This window comes from Corvus cornix, chromosome 18, assembly GCF_000738735.6.
Source record: "Corvus cornix cornix isolate S_Up_H32 chromosome 18, ASM73873v5, whole genome shotgun sequence".
NCBI classification, from domain to species: Eukaryota; Metazoa; Chordata; class Aves; order Passeriformes; family Corvidae; genus Corvus; species Corvus cornix.
In genome coordinates this window covers 5,890,318-5,912,627 of record NC_046347.1, presented here as the reverse complement: position 1 = coordinate 5,912,627, position 22,310 = coordinate 5,890,318, and the positions used below count along the sequence as shown (strand labels likewise).

At 44.6% G+C, this 22,310-nt stretch overlaps 1 protein-coding gene across 1 annotated transcript in view; it reads right to left on the bottom strand.

The window, feature by feature from the left end:
- Positions 1-22,310, bottom strand: part of CACNA1G (calcium voltage-gated channel subunit alpha1 G) — a 146,357-nt gene that overhangs the window by 5,809 nt on the left and 118,238 nt on the right. Inside the window, 11 exon segments of the mRNA XM_039562007.1 lie at positions 2,391-2,560; positions 5,615-5,804; positions 8,860-8,994; positions 12,120-12,260; positions 14,520-14,864; positions 15,106-15,227; positions 15,305-15,383; positions 15,657-15,727; positions 16,889-17,022; positions 18,079-18,188; positions 20,485-20,636. Coding sequence (XP_039417941.1) covers positions 2,391-2,560; positions 5,615-5,804; positions 8,860-8,994; positions 12,120-12,260; positions 14,520-14,864; positions 15,106-15,227; positions 15,305-15,383; positions 15,657-15,727; positions 16,889-17,022; positions 18,079-18,188; positions 20,485-20,636 — 1,649 coding nt within the window.

Genomic DNA, 22,310 nt, shown 5'->3' with positions numbered 1-22,310 from the left:
CCAGTAGTTTTAGTGAGTGTTTGGGAGAAGAAATCATGTTCATATCCTGAAAAGAGACACAGACCACACGGAAGTCGAATACAGAAGCAAAAAGTAATTGTTGTCATTACTTTTGCTTGCACACCAACCTGTGTTGCACACCACGACAGTATTAGTCACCACCAGCTCTTTCTTTGCCTATGATACAGGCATCTGTGGTTGTTGTTAGTAGTAACTGTACAAATGTTTTACTGGTTTGTTTGAAAATAAAAGTACCCTCTGCCATCCCAGAGGGGTGTACACCTGTAGCAGCCACAGCTTGGTGTGGGCTACACCTTGGATACACAGTCCTGGAACTACAGAATCAATATAGGTTTAATTTCAGGTAGAATTCCTCTGGAGAAAAGCCTTTGTGCCATGCACTGCCGAGGAGCCCAATCCTCAGCAGGAATGTTCTCCCAAAGCATCCGATCCACTCGTCTTCCTCTGCGAGTGCATTGCTAATTGTCAAACATTCCGGAGTCTAAACTGGACGTTACTGTGGGGGCTGTGCTCGCTCTCCAGCAGTCTGGAGGGAAAGGGAGGTTAAACACACATGTTTTAATGCTCAGGGAAAGTGCAAGGACCAGGTATGTGGTGGACAAGGTTTATCTATTATAGATTCAGGAGAGGAGAGGGAAGGGAAAGAACAGAAAAGAAAAAGAAAAGAAAACAAATCAGAATTGCATGCAGTATATGTAATGATAAGGAGAAATGGGTACTGGAAACAAAACTGCTTTGCCAGTTTGGGCTATTTGATGTGCTAGTGAGAAATTAGTGGTAGCAATAAAAAGGAGCAAAGCAGAAAGCACCTGAGCAAGCAGAAGTGCTGGGGCTGTAAAGGGAATTTTGCCTCTTAAAGGACCAAGTTTCCCAGTGTCTGGCCATCTAGACTGCAATTAACAGTAACAGCGATATCACCAGAACAACCTCACTGCTCCCATTAGCCAGCCTGGGAGCTCCTTGTTGCTCAGGAGCCTGCCCAAGGCTGGGTTTGCCCACGGACTGTCTCTGCTCACTGCCACAAAGCTCTTTGCTCTCTGTCACTCCAAGAGCATGTTCATGTCACTGCATGAGCAGGGAGGGGGAGGGAGGGTAATAAATTGACTTAAACGTATGAAAGGGTCTAGAAAAAGAAGCCGTCAAAGATATGAACAAAATTAGACTGGAGAAGATGGCTAGCATGGTAATTTATTCTGGCTAGATTGCTTCAAAAGGATGGGTCTGTTACTCATTAGAAAGCAAGAGAGAGTGGCTATGAACTGGAATCATGACATCAATTAGTTTCCCCATTAGTGGTGATTGGGGTAGCTGGCCAGCCCTGTGTGAATGAATACATGCAAGGAATTTCTTATGTCAATTTAGTATTACAGACTAATGTAATTGTTAACCTTGGTACTTCACATCCATTTTTAGAGCTTAATGAGTCAACTGTCTAATTTGTCAATGTTGATTAAAAGATGAAAGAAATGGGAATACTTTCATTCAAAAGCAAAGAAATTGCTTTTGAAAAAATAGAACTGATCCCCTTTGTGTATGTAAAATCAGGCATGGAAATACTGAAGAAAGCAGAGTTTTTGAATCAGATGTGCTTCTGGTCCTGGTCCAGCTGCACAATCATTGAAATATGCTTAAAAATGTGAGAGTGAAGCACAAGTTTAAGTATTTTACTAAAAAAAGATAAGTCTAAACTTATGTTTCCAATCAACCAGACTGGAATCTTTGATTAGATCTCTTAGATCTTTGATTGAATCAGGATTTAAATCAATGCCAGTCAAAAACCAGAGATAAAACCAGTTTCAAAATAAAATGTGTTCTGCTTTGCATATACTAAAACTTTTTAGAGCTCACAGCTGATGGAAAAAGATTTTAGTTTTCAATTCTCACTGTAAAACCAGTATGCTTCCCATGACGGTTTTGCATACGAGATAACCAATTTCCATGAAACACTTCTCCTCTTTTGGGAAACCAGAGGAGTCAGAGGAGGGGTGGCCTGGGATGGAGCCTGCAATCCCTGTGTCCTTTCAAGCACCGAAAAAATCACAGCAGTTAAGAATTAGTTCCTCAACCCCAACGAGCCCCTAGGGAGCATTTGGCTGCATTTATGAGGAGGATTAAAAAAAATAAAGTGCTAACAATGTGGAGAACATTTAGGCATGTTGCCAAAGGACATGATACTCATCACGCACATTCTTTGGAGACTCCTGGATGGCTTTCAGATCAAAAACCATCAACCTTTTTGTTATTTCTGTAGGAGAATTACAGTTCTCTGGAGGTTTCTCTGTGAATCCCTCCTTGAATTTAAAGCATGGTTAACCAGGAAATGCATCAATATAAAAGCTCAGCGGATTTATGATCATAACTCTGCTTACCTGTCTGCGGAGCAGCCTTTCAGCAGAAGGCGAGTGCACCTGCTGGGAGACCTGGGGCTTGCTCTCCCCCACCAAATGGTCGTGAGCTCTTACATGGTGGAAATGGTCCTTTGGGATTTGCAGGAGAGAGCTGGTGTCTGCTGGCTGCGACTGCACTGACGCCTTTGAACCTTGCGAGGGGGAGAAGAGGCAGAGATGGGACATGTTCATCCAAGAGTTGTGTCCCAACCTCAGTGACCTCCCAGGGAAAACTGCTGTGCTGCGCCTTGGATCATACAGGCACAGCAAAACCACTGAATTCAGCAACTGGCTCTCCACAACTGGGAAAAAACTCCCATCTACTAATAAATTACTCCAGCATTGTCTATTATTTCATTTTTCTTGGCATTTTCCCCTGATACAACTGGGACTAGCTCCTGTTGAGAACAGAAGACTAGGAACTACAAGTTCATCTGAACTGGCAATTCCTGCATCCCTGCTTTTGGGCCAATAACTTTGCAGGCAGCCTCACCTCTAAGCACCGCAAGCATCTGACTTTGAAAGGCTCTAGAAGGTGTCTCCATGCCTGAGCCTGCACAGAGACCAACTGCTGGGAGCTCCAAACCAGCAGGCACATGGAAATGGAAATGAAGCGAAAGGGAACAGCACCTGGCAGCTCTCAAGGCTGGTTTTACAAAGCCTCCCAGGAGAAGGAAACACATACTCTCCAGCCTCTTCCTGACCCTTTGTGGTTGCTGGCTACTTCTTCTAAAAGGTTTGAAACTCTGCGTGCTCCCCCCACACACAGGCTCAACGTTTTTCAAAACAATTCATTTAACCTGGACTGCATCCCAGAGAATCTCATTTGTCCTGGAATCTTTCCCAGAACAACAGCCCCATTACTAAGGAGTATTCAAACAAATACCTCCTGCAAGCGCCAGTGTTTCTGACAACAAAACCTTCTCAGCTTGAAATATTATGGCTTGGTTGTGGTGATTTATTAGAGGCGCCTGGCACCTCTTGCTGTCTTCACTGCACTCTATAATATTACAAACTGTAAACAGGTGGGGTGACGTCCTCCACCCTGAAAAGCAGTGACATTGTAGGTGGAAGAGGACAGTGATATGTCAGAATTTGGGCATCTTACCCACCTCCCAGCACTCTGGCCTGCTTAAGATGACTGGAATTTCACCAGCAGGAGAAAAACACAAGAGGTTTAATTGCCTAATGTGGTTATAAGACATCGGCTTTACCTCTCCAAAGTACTTCTGCTACACCTCAGTGGAACTGTTTTTCCTGTGGATTTATGAAGGTGCAATGCCTGTCCCCAGAAAGCCAGGGCTGTCAGATAGGACTACTCAGCTTCTCCAAACGGAAACTGGGAAGTGAAGTCTTGAAAAAGAAGGGACTCAGAAATTACCCAGTCCCTTGCTGACATAGTTTTTTTCAAGACAGTGCAAATACATCCCAATTAAGGGTCAACAATGAAGCACTGGAAATTCTCACTGTAGCAAACATGATTCTTTTGTGTCGTCAGGAATTTCTTGACTGTTACAGAGACCCATAAATTCTGGCTCAACTGAAGCTAATGGGAGATTTGCTATTGATTTCAATGGGATTTTAACTGCACCATTAGCATTATGTGCAAACAGGTTCTTCAAATCACCACTCTTGACCTTGAAAATTGTGTATTGTGGCAGAGATTTCTCACAACACCACATTCATCTTCCTCCCTTGTGCCCACATCTTTTTTTATTTGCTTCTGTTCAACAGTCACTATTCATCCCAATTCTTATTACTATGCAAATTTCAACATCTTATTTCTAATCTGTTCAAATCTCCTACCATTCTGAACAGTGCTGAAATTATGTTCTGCTTAGAGGCTTTCAAATGGCAATGCTTGTAAAAACTTCCCTGTCTTATTGGTGACAAATGTCTAAAATGATGGCATGTACAGACAAATTAAAGGTGGCTCCATTCACTTCCCAGCCCCAGATAACCCCTGGCAGGCAGAGGAACTGGGGACACAGGGACAAGCCCTGGGAGGCAGCTGCAAGGGCAGGGACAGAGGTGCAGGCAGGGAGAGCCCTCCCTGTACCTAAGAATATCTCTGAATTTAGCTCCAAGATATATATCCCAACCATGCACACTGGGAAGAACAATTCCACACTCTCTCATTCTCCTGTTCATCTCACACTGAGACGTCTCTCAATTCAGCACATTTATGTTCATTTTACAGGCATTTAGAGACACCATCTTCCCATCTTTCATAGATGTTCCCAGACAGAGCTTCTGAAACCTGCCAGAACAGGTACTGCTGCAAAAAACAGACAGGAGGAAATATTTCTCTACTGGGATTTCTCCCCTGGGGCCTGGTGGGACGGATAGAGCACAGGCTGTAGGGACTGTAACCTTAGGGAACCAGGCAGGGGGACAATCAGAGCTGAGCCAGGCCACTGTGACATTGCCAAAAGATTATGACGAAAGGAGTTATCTTAAACAGGGCTCTGTAAATTGTGGAGGGGCTTTTCACAGCCATTCCACAGGTCTAGACACACAGCTGGAAGCCAGTGGCAATTTTCCCCCTCCTACTGAAGAGCTTGGTGTCCTGGGTTGCAGTGTATTCTATTACCATCCTCATGAGCTGTTGAAATCAGGTGGGGCAGTGTCTCCTTGCCTCCTCCCCCCAGACTATCTTTCTGTTAATTGCCCATCATTGTCCTGCCACATGACTCACAGATAACTCCCTCCGGACTATCTTCTGTTAATGAGCCTAATCAACACTTGGTTGGCCTCATGACTCATTACCCCATTGTGAGATGCTCCACCCAGATGGGGGAACCAAGCATCCCATCCTGGATATAATCTGAGACTCTGAACACCAGAGACAACCTTTCCACTGGATTTCCAGAGGACAGGAGCTACACAGCCACCACTGGAGACCTTCTGAGGAAGAGCAGACCCTTTTCTACAGGATCACAGCTTCAGAGGACTGCAGCCACCATTCTACCAGACTGCTACCACCACCCTGACTAACAGGTGCCACGTTGTATCCTGACTCTGTCAGTTTAACCCAGTGTTATCTGCCTTTATTTTTTTTTTCCCCCCTCCTTTTATTTCCCTATTAAATTGTTATTCTGACTTGGTGTCTCCCACTAGTTTGTTTTCAAACTAGTACACTTGGAAAACCACAACTCTTTCTCTATTGGAAAATCCTACTCTTGTCCCAGCTGAGAGAGGTGTACCTGACTGGGACTTGTGATGTGCCGGCTTCCTGTCGCCCAGGGAGGCAGGGCAGGGGCTGGAGTAGGGAGGCTGGAACATGTAGCTGTCGTTTGGCAAGGAGTGCGTGCGTCCCACTGAGGGCTTCCTCACGCTCAGCAGGTCCTTGCTGGGGGACAGGGTCAGCGTGTCGTCCTTGGAGTGGAGATCAGCCTGAGGGGAAGAAAAATGTGAGGAAGGCAGGAGTGGAAGGATGGGAAAGAGGAGAAGTGCCCAGAAACGCGAGCGACAGCCATTGCAACCAGGATGGCACGATGGGCATGCACAGGGTGCACGAATGGATCTACCAGGGAGCCATCCCCCTCCGTCGGGGTTGTCAATAAACTCTCACACAATGGACCACAGAAACAGAGGAAGCCACACCGTAGGAATAAACCATGACTATTTCAGGGATATGCAAAGAAGGCATCATGCCTCAAGGCCAGCAAAGGTCACATGCTTGGCAGAACTTTGACCCTCTGCTCCCTAGGTGCCCTCATCAGCAAGGCAGGCTTTTGCAAAGGTGAGTAGTTTCCTCCTCTGACAATGAAAGAAAGAAAACCAAACAAAAAACCCCAACCCAAATGCAAAAACTAGTTTATCAAAAATATTTTCTGTTCTGGCTCACAGCACAATTTTATTGGATTTTCTTCTCACAAAATGAATAGCTAAACCCACTTTATTGAAAAGGATATCTAAAGCTCTACTGCTTCGGGGTGAAAGTCACTCTGTAATTAGAAGGGATCTAATGCAAGCGAGGGCTATTGTATATAGGTTCACTGTGGAATTTTTACAGCCAAAGAGACTCTTGGAATGGGCAGCCCCAGAGGCAATATTGAGTGGATTCAGGTCTGATTTCATAAGAAAATATCTCCATCCCAGAAATGTTCTTGGGTGTTATTGTCTTGGAGAGTATTAGCAAAAACTGAAGCAAAGTCATCTTCCCACTGTATTTCTAATGAAACAATTATTTAATCGTTAAAATGTCCCACGTGAAATACACAGGAATAAGTTTGTGCCACTGTAATCTAATACAGTATTTGGCTGATCATTTTTGGAAAACTTCAGGTCTTATTTTCTGACAAATTTTCCCTTCACTCAGTGCATTACAGGTTTTCTGGAATCAACCCAGATTTTTTTTTAATCCCAATTTTATCCTTCAATTGTAAAAACAAAATTTCACTATGGCATTTGTTTGCACAAGAAACATGATGAGATTAAAAGGAATTTGCAAAAATGAAAAAAAAATGAGGAAAAAAGAAAAGACAGGGAAGAGGAAAAAAAAAAAGAAGACCACTGTTGCAAATTTAATGAACAAAACAGGTCTGCACTGCCACGCAGCATTTGTTTCAGTCCTTGGGGAACTGCTGATTTGGATAGAGCTTAGATACAGCCTAGATAAGGGAGACTGCAGTCTCCTGATACAGCCTGGGGAAGCAGAGCAGAACCGGTGCTGGTAAAGCCGAGAGTTTGGATTTGGGAACCTCTCTGTCCTTCCCTGCCTTCCCCTTCTACCCAGTTCATGCTGTTTAGCCATCACACTACTGAGCTTAAAGCAGAAAAGGTGCCCTGAAACCTGAGATCTCAAACTCAGACCCATTTGGATCTGAACACGAGAATTTGGATTCGAGATCCCATCCAAATCCAACCTTCAGTGAACCTTTCGGTTCATTGACAGGATCCAATACCACAGAGGGCTCGTTTCCACTTTTGGATCATCTTGGCGGAAATCTCATGAGTGAAATTCATGAAAACCATTGAAAATGGCTGCAAAATGATCTTCCCAGGCCAGCCCACAGAGCAGTGGGAGCACATGATTTTTTGGTTCAGTGGTACTTTTGAAAAACATGTTGTTTTGGCTTGACTGAAAATCAAATCCAAGTTTTCCTTGAACAACAACAACAACAACCAAAAAAAAAAAAAAAAAAAAAAAATCCCAATCCAAATCTATTTTGAGCCAAACAAAATATTGGGAGATATTTTTCAACTAAAGCCACATCTAAATGAAGTGTAAAAACATTGCATTTAGAAGAGATTTCAATGAAAACTTGCAGTTTTTCAGGAGTTTGGGCAACTGTTGTGACCAAACACTTTTTTGGTAGCGATAAAAATTCACAAAATCCTTTGTTCAACACAGTTTTGCTTTTTTTGGAGAGGGGAGACAAACCATCTTTCCTGGCTATACCCTTGAGACTTTGCAATGCTGTCAAACAAGGTTGTCTAATCTGATTCCAAACTAGGAGGGTTTCTCCTCTGTCCAACTCTCCATACTAATTTTGAAACAAAAGGCCTCATACAAGAAGTTAAATGGAGTTTACAAAATCTTTTGCACAGGATGCCATGAAGCATGATGGGAAATATTGTCACGGTTTAAGAGATGTTTCTCAAATAAGTGCTAATTAGGATGACAGTCAGCTAATATGGCAGAAAATTTATGAACAACACAAACATCCAAAGGCAGGTACATGAACAACAACAAAGAAAACAAGAATGATCTAAAAATGTTGGGGAAGGAGTTATGTCTGTTGTACAGCAGAAAAAAAGCACTTGACTGCTACACAGCTAAAAATGTCTAATGTTTCAAAGAGGACATGGTTAAGGCAGGGTTCAAAATACTGGTTATGTCGGTCAAAATGACACTGAATAGCCAAAAAAATTTTTTTCCAGCATGGTGACTGCTAGAAAGAATTTTGCAAAACAAGTATCATCTCAGAGAGATCCCCATTTGTTATTTGTAAAGTAAACAGTCTGGCACCAATCATGCAAAAAGCCTTGTGGTGCCTGTGTTCGTAATGACAAAAATCCACTCCAAACCGAGGGCTTGGGCCTGACCCCTCAGCAGAGGACACGAGCCATTAGCTCATGGGTGTCTCTTCACACAGCGTCACTGATTTGTTTCAGATGGGGAGGAAATGTCAACCTTGACACTTTCCAAAGCTTTTTTTTTCCTACCTATTTCACTTGTAGAAAATACATTATTTTTATACATAAGACACCACAAGAAAAATTGAAATAACCACTCATTCCTCACAAGGAGCCAAGGTTGTGGACATGAGAGTGACAAAACCCAGAACCTAATGGCATTAAGGACAGCGTCCTGTTCAGGGAAGAGGTTGGTGCTATTTGGGAAGGGGCTGGAACTGGAAATGCCATTAGGCAGGTGCAGAGAGGTGGGAGCAGTATTTAGAACCCTGTAAACATCAGACTACACAGCGACCAGTGTATGTACATTGCTTTCCAGAGCACTAAGTAAGTGTGTGTTAATGTCATCAGGAAAAGAGTCATCCGTCAGAGCTAAGGACCAGGACTTTTCAGAGAGAATATCTGACGTCAGAGACAGAGCCTCCATCTCAGCTAGAGGGATCTAAAGGGAGAGATGATTAAACATAAGAAACCAGGACACAAATCTTTTGGAAAAGAAAATTAACAAAAGGAAAAAAAAGTATCATAATCTAAATACTTCCAGACACTAAAGCAATATCACTGCAGTGGGAGAAGCTACATCATGCACATCATTACTGGGGACAGAACATTAAAGAAATTAAATATAACAAAGAAATTAAAAAAGGAGTGGGACATTCATACTTCAGTGCTTACCAGGGACCTGGGAGGGGGTTTAAAACCATACACTAATGCTAGCATTGTATTTTGCTGTTCTCCTGTCTACATGAAGAAGCAAAAGTAACACTACTTTCATACTAGAGAGATTTATCCTCTTGGCTGTGATCAAATACAAGAGGCTTCAAGATCTAATTTCTCTGAAGTTGTTCCCCCTCCAGTAACCATGCTGGTTTCTAAGCTAAACTTGTTGAGTCTGCAAAGATTCCCCAAAAACAAAACCATTTTTTCTGATGGGGTATGGAGTGTGCCTTTCCCTGTGCCCCAGGAAGGCTGCAGGGACGCCCTCCCTCAAGAGGCAGGTGGGACCATAATTCACTTCCTCATGTCTAAAAGGGCACAGGGAGAAACTTAAAGCTTGATTTTGGTCAGCAAACACCTTCCTAGTGCTTTCAGCTCATTTTGGCTGGCTAAAGAGCCTCCAGTGACACCAGTATCTGCCCTACTAAAGCAGCCAACTGCATTTTTCAGCCCCCAAATGCCCCTCAGGCCTGGCCTCAGCTGCCTCCTCTGGCACTGAGAAATCCTCAGCTGGGAATCGGCTCTACACAGCCACACTCCTTCTGTTTTCATGCATCTTGCACAAATGGATCCCCACTGAAGGCATCCAAACAATCAATAAATGTCTTTATCAAATCATTGATGAAGCTCTCTCCCTAGATACAGAGGTCTTTTTATAAGAAATGTGAAAATGCCACTTCAGATTTTAGAGGAAAAAGAGGGGGGAAAGGGACTGTAGCATCTCCCCCAGAGCAACAGCTCTGCTGCCAGGCACTGTAAGAGGGGGTGTCTGCTCTGCAGCAGGCCCAATTCTTCCCAAATCCCCTCCCTGGAAACAGTGCTCATGGCCCCAGGAATGGCATTTCATCAGGCGACCCCCAGACCTGGCTCACACTCGCAGGGGCTGCCTGCTCTGGGCAAGTCCCAGGCGCTGCCTTTTCATTTCTCACTGTGCATTTCTTTTGCCGTCCTCTGTGCTTGAAAAGTCTTTCAGCAGCAATAAATCTTCCAAGAGAAAATACAGAGGCCCAGATCTCTTGCATTGAAGTTGTCAAAGGACTGGGTTTTCTCACTCTTAGAAATGGCAGCCATGGGGTGGAACAAATCCAGCGATGAGTGAGCCTGGAGAGGCTCAAAATTCAGCTGAGATAAGTAAGAGGGTCAGGCTCCTCTCATCTAACCTTGGCTTTGATATCTCCTCTAGCACAGTCATCTGCTGGCAACAGATGAGAGAGATGATTTGGAGCCCCTGATTTCGTATAAGGCTCCCCAAAAAGGCATCACTGCAGAGGCTGCCAGCCTGAGGACGGGAATCCCTAAGAGGGACCCACCAACAGGAGCCAGGAAAAAGCTGTGCAGGGGCGTGGTGGACACCAGCAGCCCCTGCCCGCTGGAGCTGCCCTGCTGGGAGCTGCTATTAATCAGGTTGCTTTCAGGAAGTCCCAGCACTGCTCTAAATTCCTGACTTGCCTGAGAACATGACAAATGGTGTGAACAGAAAAGCCAAAATGTAAACAAAACATCACCCCCCTTCAGCCTTCCCAAACCCAAAATTGAGTTTGAAGCCGTCAAAACATTTTGTTGGAAACATCCAACTGATTTAGACCAGTTTTAATTATAGAGAGGGGGGAAAAAAAAAAAGCTTAAATTTTACAAGAAAAAGCCATTGCAAATTGGAATGCTATATTTTTTCATTACAGAAATGTCAAAACAAACCCATTTTTTTGCTGCAGCAGCACTTTCTGGTGAAAAATGTTGTGACAAAAAATTTTCAACCAGCTCTCGCTGAGTTTCCTACTGACCCTCTGCCTTCCCTGCCAAAGCTACTGTCTCTATTCCTCTGGCAATTATTAGAGGCAACCACTTCCTATAGGTTAATAGACTCTGGGATGCAATATGGAGCAATCAGAGGGAGACATGTTATCCTGCTATATAAAGACCTGCAGTAGGATTTCATTTTACCTAAGCTTGTTCCTTTCCTCAAATGAACCATTGAAAGTTGGGTAATTCAGAGTGTCAGTGAGCTCATAAATAAGCACACTGATTTAACAAGAAAACTTCTGCTATTTTTAGCCAGAAAGGGGGGAAAAATAGATCAAGAAATACAGAATTTTCTCAATTCCACTTGCAGGAAAAAATAGGTGTGCTTGAATTATTATTATGGTCACTGCTGTGTTTTAGGGAAAATATTTGCTCTAAAGAATAATGCACTTTAAAAAGTAGGTATTTTATTCTAGGAAGTAAATGAGCTAATTTTAAACAAGCACTGCCTGCTTGAGAAAGCACTGGAGCACACAGTTACTTTTGTGCATCATTAAGGGCTGCCTCCCCTCCTAAATTCACTAGATCAGAGATGAGGATCTAGTTTACAGTGACCCATTTGCAAGAAGCCGCTTTAGGAAAACTCTTCAAAACTGGATTTTCATGCAGTACAAGTAGGTACAGAACACAAAGATCATTTGCTGATCCCCAGCAGCTCAGGCTCTGGTCTGGGAAAACCTCACACTGTGCTGCACGCTCTGCAGACATGCCCTGACACAGACTGCTGTGGAGCCCAGCTTAGGAGCAGGAAGCCAAATACAAGAACCCCACTGAAGGATGGAGACGGAATTTTGTGCATTCCTCCTCCAACACCCATGAACTGTAAATCCCAATGAAAAACTCCTTACTGTGTTCATGAGGGAAACTCCGAGCCTGTTCTCTTCCTCTTGCATTGATACACAACATCATCAGCTCCCACAGAAAAAGCCAAACTGACTTATGCTTCAAAATCCCTGGGACTGCATTACATAAAGAACTTTAACTTGCTATTAAAGGTCTCAGTCAAATTGAGTTTGGATGGAGACTTTGCAGGAAATTAGGAATATTAACCTGGTTCTCAGAGTTGTAATATTCGGGAGCTGGGAGGGCATAATGATGGCACACAGAGCCTGACAGGTTGTCCATCAGCTTCAGCTCTCCTTCCAGAGATTCCTGGATCAGCAGTGATATGGTATCAAACAAGTGCCTTTCCTAGGAGGGATGGTGTGTAGCATGCAGAGAGAGAGAGCAAGCCAAAAAGAGAGGAGGAAAAACGTGAGGGACAGAGACAAAGAGAAAAAAAGGACAGCATATCAAACCCAATGAACAAAATGAGGGGGAAAAAAAAATAGAAGGGGGGAAAAAGGTGGAAACGTTCAGGGAGAACAGCAGTATCAGGAACAATGGGACAGGAGAAGAGGAGAGAGAACAGTGCAGTAATATCACGGTGAGCAGAGACAGCTTTCCCAGACATTACGAGAGACGGGGCGACGGCGGCTGCCCCGGGACCGCGGCTGCTCCCGCCCGGGGCCCTCCTCGGGGACAATCTCCCTCTCAGCAAACACGGCCGGTCACTCCTGGGGGCTGAGCAGCATCTTCCCATCGGTGCTGTCAACTTCTACAGGACACTACTCGCTGCAAGGCTTCTGCACACACGGTGCACGCTTTTGAGCTGCAGGACCTAATACTTGACACCTAAATCCATATCCAGAGGGCACAGAAATTAAAATAACCTGACTGGAGAGAAGCTGAGCATCCTGTCCATGGAAGCTGCAGCTGAATAGGATGGACATGTGTCAGGTCACTAATTCATGTGCCAGACATGGGCTGAGGTGCCCCCAGTGTTCTGGCCAATGTCAAACCAGCTGGCCACAGCACTGGGGTTGTACAGAGCAGGGTCTGGCTTTTGCAGGCAGCAGGGGAATGATTTCAGGGTGCACCTTCCATGTAGGGAATGCCCCGTGCATACAATGAGATGAGGACTGGCGCTACAGTCAAACAGCACACGGTGCAGAAATCCCAGGAAAGAGGCAAGCAAAAGAGCATGCTGTCCTTGCAAGGTCGTGTCCTGGGAATTGTATTCCTCTGCTATCATGCTCAAGCATCAGATTTGTCCTGAAGATTTTGGCTGGGAAAATAAATAGTCAGAATAAGATCTCCTGGAGGTTTTTGAGGTTTCTGTTTGAGGGAAAGAGAAAGAAACACACTCTGGAGTTCACGACTGGAATAAACCCTTTCCCAGGCCACCTCCAGAGAGGGCAGGTTTAACAGACTGCAGAGTGAGGGTATCATTCCAACTGATTTGCAGTTTTGCCATTTCTCTTTTTTGCCAGTGTCAGTCCTGGTGCAGGACGACAGGGCTGACGACAGTTTGCCAGTACTCTGCTCAACACATACAACAACAGTTGGGATGTGGTGTTTCTTCCTAGAGAACGTAGTAAATCTGGATTTCCCCATAGTACCCTGAACTCCTTTTTCCTGAGCCAAAGAGCAGCTTTGGACTCCATCTCAGACATCAGAGACTCTAATGGCACCAGAAATTTCCAGTAGCTTAGGAACTGAAACGAAGCTTAAGCAGGGATTTACTCTCTTTCACCCTTGGACTAAAGATCATAAATGAGTTTTTCATGCATTAGAATACTCATTAGTCCACCCCAGGCTGAGGCCAAGATATGCTGTTGTGAAATCATGATGTAATAAAAGTTAATGAGGTCTGTGTAGAGTTTAACCCAATTTGCAATCAGCTAAGACTAAAAAAGGCTGTATTTATTAAGTAATTTCAGTTCAGTGACCTCCCAAAGAACTTGTCTGGGGCTTGACCTCGCGTTTCATTCCTCAAACTGAATCTTCATCCAAAAACTGTGCTTTAGGGAGACGCGGTGCAGCTCGTAGCAGCTCCCACATTACAGCCATGCTCCTGCTGGTGGGAGTTCTGCCACTAGCTCTGGTGAGCTCAGGTTTGAGTCTCCTCTGGATTATTCTATTGTTAAAAGAATCTTTTCTTACAAGCCTGACTGCGGGGATGGATTTTAAATTGAGGTTACATAAAACAAATTTAATACTGAAGCAAAGATTAGCCAAGTTTTATTCCTCTTTTATGTTGTGGTTCATGGTCTGTATTAGAAAAGCAAACACATTACACTCATGATTTTGCTATCACAAAGGTCCAGTCAAAACTCTGAATTAGAGTAAATTTGGAGCTAGCTCTGAACTCTGTGGCTTGAGTTGACCTCCAGAGTAAATTGCAAAACTCTCTACCTCCAAACAGATGCATCAAGGTGGTCTGGAGACCTGCCTGGGGTCTCTTCCCTGCAGCATTGGCTCCCAAACCATGCAAGAGTCAGCAGCAGACAGCGGGGAATACAAGCCCAGGACACCTGGTACACGCCTCTTTCATTACCAACTCGTGCAAGTCTTCCCCCAACAAAAATGCAGGTCAAGCCCTCCTCACCCTCCAACCAAGATTCTCACCATATGATAAGCTAGTGAGAGCTGAGAATCCACCTTGATTTGCATGGGATTGGTAAATCTGCGGGGGCTCTCGGGTCTCTCTCCACCAGTGGTGCCTCTCCATGCAAAGATGTCCGAGGGGCTGTGCTGGCCAGGGCTGATGGTCTTCATCTCCATCTCTAGTTCTGCTTCGAGCTCTGCCTCCTCCTTTGCCTCCTTGTTGCTCTCCTCCAAGTGCTTCATGAGCACCGCGATCACCACGTTCACCAGGACAAACTGGGCTGTCAGCACAAAGGAGACGAAGTAGATGGGGGAGATGACGGTGTTGTAACAGGTGGACTCCTGGTCACAGTCACGCAGCGTGTCCTGGAAACGGGGGAATGATCGCAGAATCAACCAGGTTGGAAAAGACCTTGGAGATCCTCAAGTCCAACCTATGACCAATTTATCAACTGAACCATGGCACTAAGAATGGAGGGATGTGAAGAGATTCCAGCATGAACTTCAGTCTGCAACGGGTTCTCCTTTCATGAAGAAAACTGAGAAGATTTGGCAAATTTCACATCTAGAACGGCAATACACTTGCTGACAAAACCTTAACATTTACCTTCATTATCCCATTCCAGTTGTCTCCTGTGGATACTCGGAAGAGAGTCAGGAAGGCCATACCAAAGTTCCTGAACGTGGCATGCCGTCCCAGCCCCTCGCAGGGGTGTGTGTCATCACACTCTGTGGGACCAAGCACAGCTGTGAGACCCCCACTCCCACACCATTCCCACCCCTCCCACCGGCACAAGAAGACTCACCGAGGTCTCCAAACAGCTCCACTCCAAGAGCTGCAAATATGAAAAACAACAACATGAAGAGAAGACCCAGATTCCCCACCTGAAAAGAGAAAAAGAAATGGGGGGGAAAAAACACAACAAAAGAACATTCATTGATTTTTTTGTTCCAGACCTGTTCCTTGCTGCATTCTTTAATCCAAAACTTAAATGGCTTCGGGGCAAAAATGACCTCAATGTGAGGACTGTATCTCAGTGCTTCGGGAGGGAAATGTGATTCTCTAATGACAGCAAAGATAAAATGATTAGCATTCCTCTGCAACAGGAAATGAGCTGTGGGCCAGAGGAGCTCTGGTTCGATATGGCAGTGGGTTACCTGCGGCAGCGCTTGCATCACGGTGTCCAGGAGGGCCCTCATCCCCACAGCCATCTTCAGCAACTTCAGCACTGCAGAAGACATGTTTGCACTATGGTAACGGCAGCGTTAGCACAGAGGCACAAACTCAGTCCCTCTCCCAGGAGCAGAGATTATAGGAAGAGAAATGTGAAATCATGTCAAGTGTTCTCCATTAGCTGCTACAGTCCCTGGCCTTTTTACATCGCTCCTCGTTGCCTGGATACTATCAAAATTCTGTGAATAGCAGCATCACCTACCCTGAGACTTGGAGAAAGTGTTATCACTCTGCCTGGCTCTTCCTTCCCCACTTTATCTGTGTTGGACTCATCTCCTTCCTCTGGTTATCATGAGAAGTTCCTTTCCCAGCCCTGGGGCTACTTTCCCACTTCCATAGGCTACCCACTTTCATACATGATTCACTGAGGAATGATTTACACATCTCTTCCAGACGGTTGCATTTCCAATTGGAAGCTGCATGTATTTTTAATTCTGAAAGGGATCCAATACACAGAAAACCCACTTTTTCCCTCTCTTGAGACACAGCAGCATTTAATTTCTCCTCCTGCTCCTTCTCTGCTTAGATGAGATCTGTAATCAAAACAATTATTCCTCAGAGCACAATACCCTTCAGGAGGGCCTGGCAGTACTTCATTAAGGGCCTGAGCACTCACATTTTACATCTTCATCATTTGGCCCTGACACCCCCCTGTTCTGAAAAATCAGGCCCCGAGGAAGCTGGCTCCCTGACTTGTCTGAGGGGACAGATGGATACAGAGTGACGAGGCATGCTTTGTCACCAAGTGGTGTGATGTAAAGCCTCATAGGAATTTAAATTTATTAGATGCTCATCTTTTAAAGCCAACATACTTGAGCTTGTGTTCTCTAATCCGTGTTAAGAGATGACTTTGATTTGACTGGAGCAATTTTCCCAGGTGCATCTGTGGGAGTTACTGCCATAGCTACTTCTCCTTGATTTCTAAGCTCTCAGCCTTCAAGTCCTCTTAAGGCAGAAACACACGGTCAGTTGGCTCAGCTTTTTGGCTCCTTGCAAGTATTTTCCCCATTGTTCTTTTATTTGTTTACAGCCTGTTGATGCCAGAACTATGCACATCATGATGGGGATGTGCCCCAGGACTGTTTCCCAATGCTTAACTCTCCTGGTGCAGACTGTGTGCCTCAAACATGAGTCAATTCTGCTTTATCCCTCTCACCTCGAGCGATTCTGAGAACCCTCATGATCCGGATAATCGTGGGGTTAATTGGTAGCGAAGCGTTCACCTCGATCTCTTCCAAAGTGATGCCCATGATAGACAGCAGCACGATTGCCAGATCTAATTGGTTCCATCTGGAGACAACACAAAGTGAAGTTCAGCATCTACTAAGAAGCTGGCAAGGGGAGGCAGCTTGTTTCACACGAATTCCAGTCATTTCAATGGTTTGAGCACTCAAATGAATCTGCAGTATTTTTCTGAGGGTATTATACAAAAGCAGTGATGTTATGAAATCATTATAACTAATGCATCTCATTAGAAAATCAGCCAATTCCAAAGATATCCTTGACTGAGGGGAAAGAGGAACAAAAGCTGGGCAGTTTTCTACCCAAAGGCTGCAAACCTCAGGAGAGACACTGTGATGTCTGTCCAGCCACTTCTAGACATGACACTCATGGACCTCAATGTGAGATCTGCCCCAGAGAGAACAGGACCCCATGTCCAGTCCTTGCAAAAAAATTGTGTTGGGTGAAGGAAAGACCCCAAGGATTTGTACCAGGCTGTAGAGAGAGTGGTAACTCCAGCACAGACACACAAAATATGGGGACAGGGATGGAACCATCCACTGGAAGCTGAAGGGCTCATGTGAAGGCCTGCTTAGTGCCCTGTTCTTGGTATTAACATTGAAGAATGCAAAAATGGGAGAAAGAACCACTAAGGACATAAAATTTGTGTTTGTGAGGTAAGAGAGTGAAAATCTAGATAAAGACACAATGTCATCCACTGCTCCTCATCTGCATAAAAGAGAGGTCCCTTCTTTCTTTCATGTTCACTCAGGGCTAGATTCTTTCTCTTGACATAAATTTGGTCACTTCAGCAGGTTCTCTTCATTATGTGGACATGCAACTGGTGTGAGAAGAGAACTGGCTGCTTGCTGTGAGATCTGTCCCTGTTTCATCTGTTCCCAAGGGCCAAAACGGTGCGATCCCATTCCTTGGCATGCACAGTCCATTCTCCAGCTCACATCCCAAGCCTCCACCTACCCAGCCTTCAACCAGTCACACCAAAAAGCCTTCATATATATCAGACTCACAGCATGGGGCAGAGCATGGGCATTCAGGACATGGAATGTGGGCAGCTCTCTGCAGAGCCTGCTGCTGGCCCCTTGGCCACAACAGAGCTTTTGTTACCTGTCTTGGAAGAAGCGGCGAAACCCGAAGGCAATAAGCTTGAAAACAGATTCCAGGACAAAGATAACAGTGAAGATGTAATTGCAAATCTTCAGGGCTTCGTCAAGAACCTGGGATGTGGACACAGGATGGGGGTTAGATGTTAGCACTGCAGAGGGGCTTTGCTGCCTCCAAACCTGACTCTTGTTTCATCACTTACCCGTTACAGTTAAAAGTCTTAAAACATGGGCTCTCTCTGATGAAAAATGTCCCAGGGAGTCAGGGAGTGCACTTGCTGCCTGGTGATAAAATCCCAGGAGGGGCTGACACAGGCCCAAGGCACAACTCACACCCCTAGCAGCAGCACAGCCCCAGCTGGGATTGCTGGGGTGAGCAGAAAGAACTGCTGCATTTGCTGGTCTCAGCAGCACAAGACCTCTTGTGCTTTCATCAGAGAGCTGAATTTCATCCCACTTGTTCGTTTGTGCAAGTGCTGGCCAAATGGCTCCTTGCTGACAGCCTCCCATTACTCCTCACCTTGAGTTTTTGGCAAGGAGCAGGACAGAGGGATGGCATGCCAGGAGAAGCAAGTGCCTTGCATTTTTCTCTGCCCCCCTTCCCTCTGCAGAAGTCTGGTATTTAATCCAAGTGCATCCTGGCTGGGACAACTCTTGCACAGTCAGGCATTGAGCTACATCAGAGGTGAATTCATCCCCAAAAGCTGATGAAGGAACACTGTGGCAGCAGCATCCTTCCTGGCCTCTTAAGTAATGTGGATTGAATTTCTCCCTGCTGGTGTATAGGATGGTAATAACAATGTCCAGGGCACTGTTAGGGAACAGGGGAGATGTTCCCACAGACCAAAACCAACATTTGCTGATCCCTGAGGGGGAGAAATCATAGCAGAAGGAGTTTAACTCATGCACTCATGCCTTTGTGCTACAGTTTAACTTCAAGCATCCATGGACAAAAATCACCTCATCTGACTGAGAAGCACAAGCCCAGCTGCCAAAGGAAGCCAAAGCTTTGAGCAAGCCTCCCTGCCATACTGCAGGGCACTGGGGCTCTGCAGCAAATGAGCACATTTAGCTGGCTGAAGCAGCTCTTTACTCAAACCACCTCTCTGCACACTGCAGCATTCCCGCCTCTCCAGGAGCTGCAGCATCTCCATCTGGGGTCTCATCGCCAGTGCGTCCTGGTACATCCCACAACCAACCCCTTTCAGCACCAAGAAATCACCAGTTTGGATATAAATCTCTTTGGTACATTTAGTCTTCAAATATCTTCAGGATCCCAGCCATCCATCACCCAGACCAGAGGGATTTCCAGGCCCTGATTCAGCAGGACTCAAGCATGTGTATGGCTCTGACCGTGCTGTCATCCCAGCACAGCCCAAGCTTGGACTTACTACCCAGATGCTGCATACCAGCGCCTTAGAGACAAAATGTTATTTTCCTAAAGAAAATGAAAAACAAAAGCCTGCCCAACATTCTTATAATGCAAGAGAAAATGCAGCTGCAAAGCGACTGCGGTAAGACACACACTCTAGAGCGACTCCAGCCCAGGCTCCTTCGCCAGCAGCCTTTTTCATCACCAAATGACTGAATCATGCAATCAGCCTTCCAGGGTATTTAAAGGTGACCTGGACAGAAAAAATAAATTGGGCTTGTTCCCTTTCACTTTTGGCTTATGATAGACTGGAGAATATCCCCCCCCGCCTCCACCCCCTGTTGTTTGCATGTTTTAGTTGTTTGGGTGGTTTTTTATATTAAGTATTCAAGTCCTGTCTAATTTTAAAGAGTATTTCCTCCTATTGTGTGTTGTATTTATTCATTCTGAAAGTGGCTAATAAAAATAAGTACAAGTTATATGGCAAAGGCAGCTATTTCCATTTCATTCTTATGCACAAAAGACTTGACATCCCAGGACAGGCTGTTTTCATTTTCACAGTATGAAAAAGACCCAGGAGGTTAAGCACAACATATTAAAATGCACTTTAAAGACCAGCATGGAATCCAATTCCTGTGAAAATTGGGTCCTATGGGGATTTAGAAGAAACTTCGCAAAAAGACCCCAATTCACAAAATCTTCTTTTTCCTTTTTCTCTCTTTTTTTTTTTTTTTTGGGGGGGGGGGTGGGGTGGGTGTGAAACGTAAGTAAAATGGAAGATATCAACGATGACCTAATCAAGCAAAGCAAGCAAACCTGCTCCCAGTCTCGTTTTCAAAGCAGTGAGTTTGCACTTAACTAGAAGGAAGAGGTGCAATGGGATCCATGTACCAAAAGCCCTGGATTGAGCTGGGAGCCAGTTGTAGGATGGCTACACTCCACTGGCAGAGGTGGAGGTCTGACAGCAAACCTGGCCTTAACCCTGCCCAGCACAGCTCTGCATGTCCCCCTGCCTGTCCCCTGCAGCTGTCCCAGTACCTTTGGCTGCTGGTAGTGCTCCATGGCCATGGTGATGACGTTGAGGCCGATGACGCCGGTGATGAACAGATCCAGGTAGTGGCTGGTGCACATCTGGTGAATCAGCAGGCGGAAACGGGAGTAATCCGAGTAGTAGGGCTTACACTGAGCTTCTGCAGCGGGGAGGAGGAGAGCGAGAGGCAAATCAAGGGATTTCTCTGTGTCTTTCTCAAGCCAACGCACCCTCACTCTCCAACTCCAGGGATGATAAATTCTAGACCAATCACAGCAACATGCTGTCTTTTTTATTTCCTTTTTTCCTTGCTGGCATGTTACCATTTTTAATACACAGCAGGGCTCCCGTCATCTTACATCCATTAAACATCTTCAGTGGGACATGCTCTATACTCAGCCTTGTGGCATCAGGGATGAGGTGAGCTGGGACTAGTGTGCTGCTAAAGATAATTTTTCTCTGTAGGGAAATTTAAGTTGAATTTAAATTAAAACAACAAGTTTTGTTTCTGCTGATCTTAAAAGTCCCCAAAGCATCTGAAAACCCAATTAATGGTCAGATGCTGGGGACAGATTTTACTAACAATTGCCTAAAAACACAGGCCATTGAGTTTGTGGTAGTCTTTGAAAGAGAAAGAGTTCAGGCATATTAGGTTCTTTGCAATAAACTGGAGGGAGAACAGAATTCAACACTTTGGCTGTCAGAAAAATGGTCCATAAAAATACCAAGGAAAACTGATCAATGAGCCTTAGTGATCAGAAAATAATGATCCTCCATTTAGACAAGATTATCAAAGCCTAGATTTCACTGTCCAACTCAGTCCCGTGTTCAGCTGCCTCGGGGATGACACGTGGCCTTTAGACCCTGAATGTTCCTAGAGATAAACTCATTTACTCACCTAATCTCTAATGAGGAAATGCCAAGGCTGAGTATATAATTCAGTACAATTTTCCAGGAGGCATTATAATGCAGATTGAAGTGGAAAGGGCTGTCTTGAAGATGTCAGAGTATAATATTACCCTCATAATTAGATGATCAACTGGTTATGAAAATTATTGAGCTGTAAGAATTGCATGGTTGATATTTAGTGCTCCAGAGCAAATGTACAGTTTGACACATTAGTCCAAGAAAAAGTTGGGCAAGAATGATGCCAGGAAGCACAGGTTTGGGTTGCTCTAGGGGAAAACTAATTTTAGAAGATTATATTTTGCCTGGAAATAGAGTTCACTTTGTCAATAGCCAATGACATTGCAATCAAACCCATAGATTTGATGGTTTCATGTGCTCCCTGCTTCATAACAGGATCCTGAAAAATCAGTTTTGTTTTTTTCCATGGAGACAGACTTTTCCCTTCCAGCTCAGGGACCAAAGGGAAAAAACAGTCAGCAGTTTTATTCTGTAGGGGTTTGGAAGGCCTAAAATTCTGCTTCAATGTCATCAAATGAAAGGTGGTATTAATATTCACTTTCTGATCAGCAGTGGGCTTTAGGTGATCTGCACCTGAGTGCTAAAGCACAGTATTGATGAAAAGGTCTATACAATTAATTTTCATGCTGAATCTATTGAGTGCTTATGAAAAAAAGCAGACTAGTAGTTGCTGACTCACTCAGAAGACTTTGTCAGATATCTCAGAATCTGCATAAATCTCCATAAAGTCAAGATATCTCGATCATATTATGCTAAATTATGAGTAGCAAATTAACTAAAATGTTTGAATACAATTAGGTTAGGAATAGGACCTATTTTTATGAACCAACTTATCATCTCAGAAAGAAACACCATCCTAATTGGATCACTTACTTCTTCTACAGTTATGTATAATTCACATTCAAAA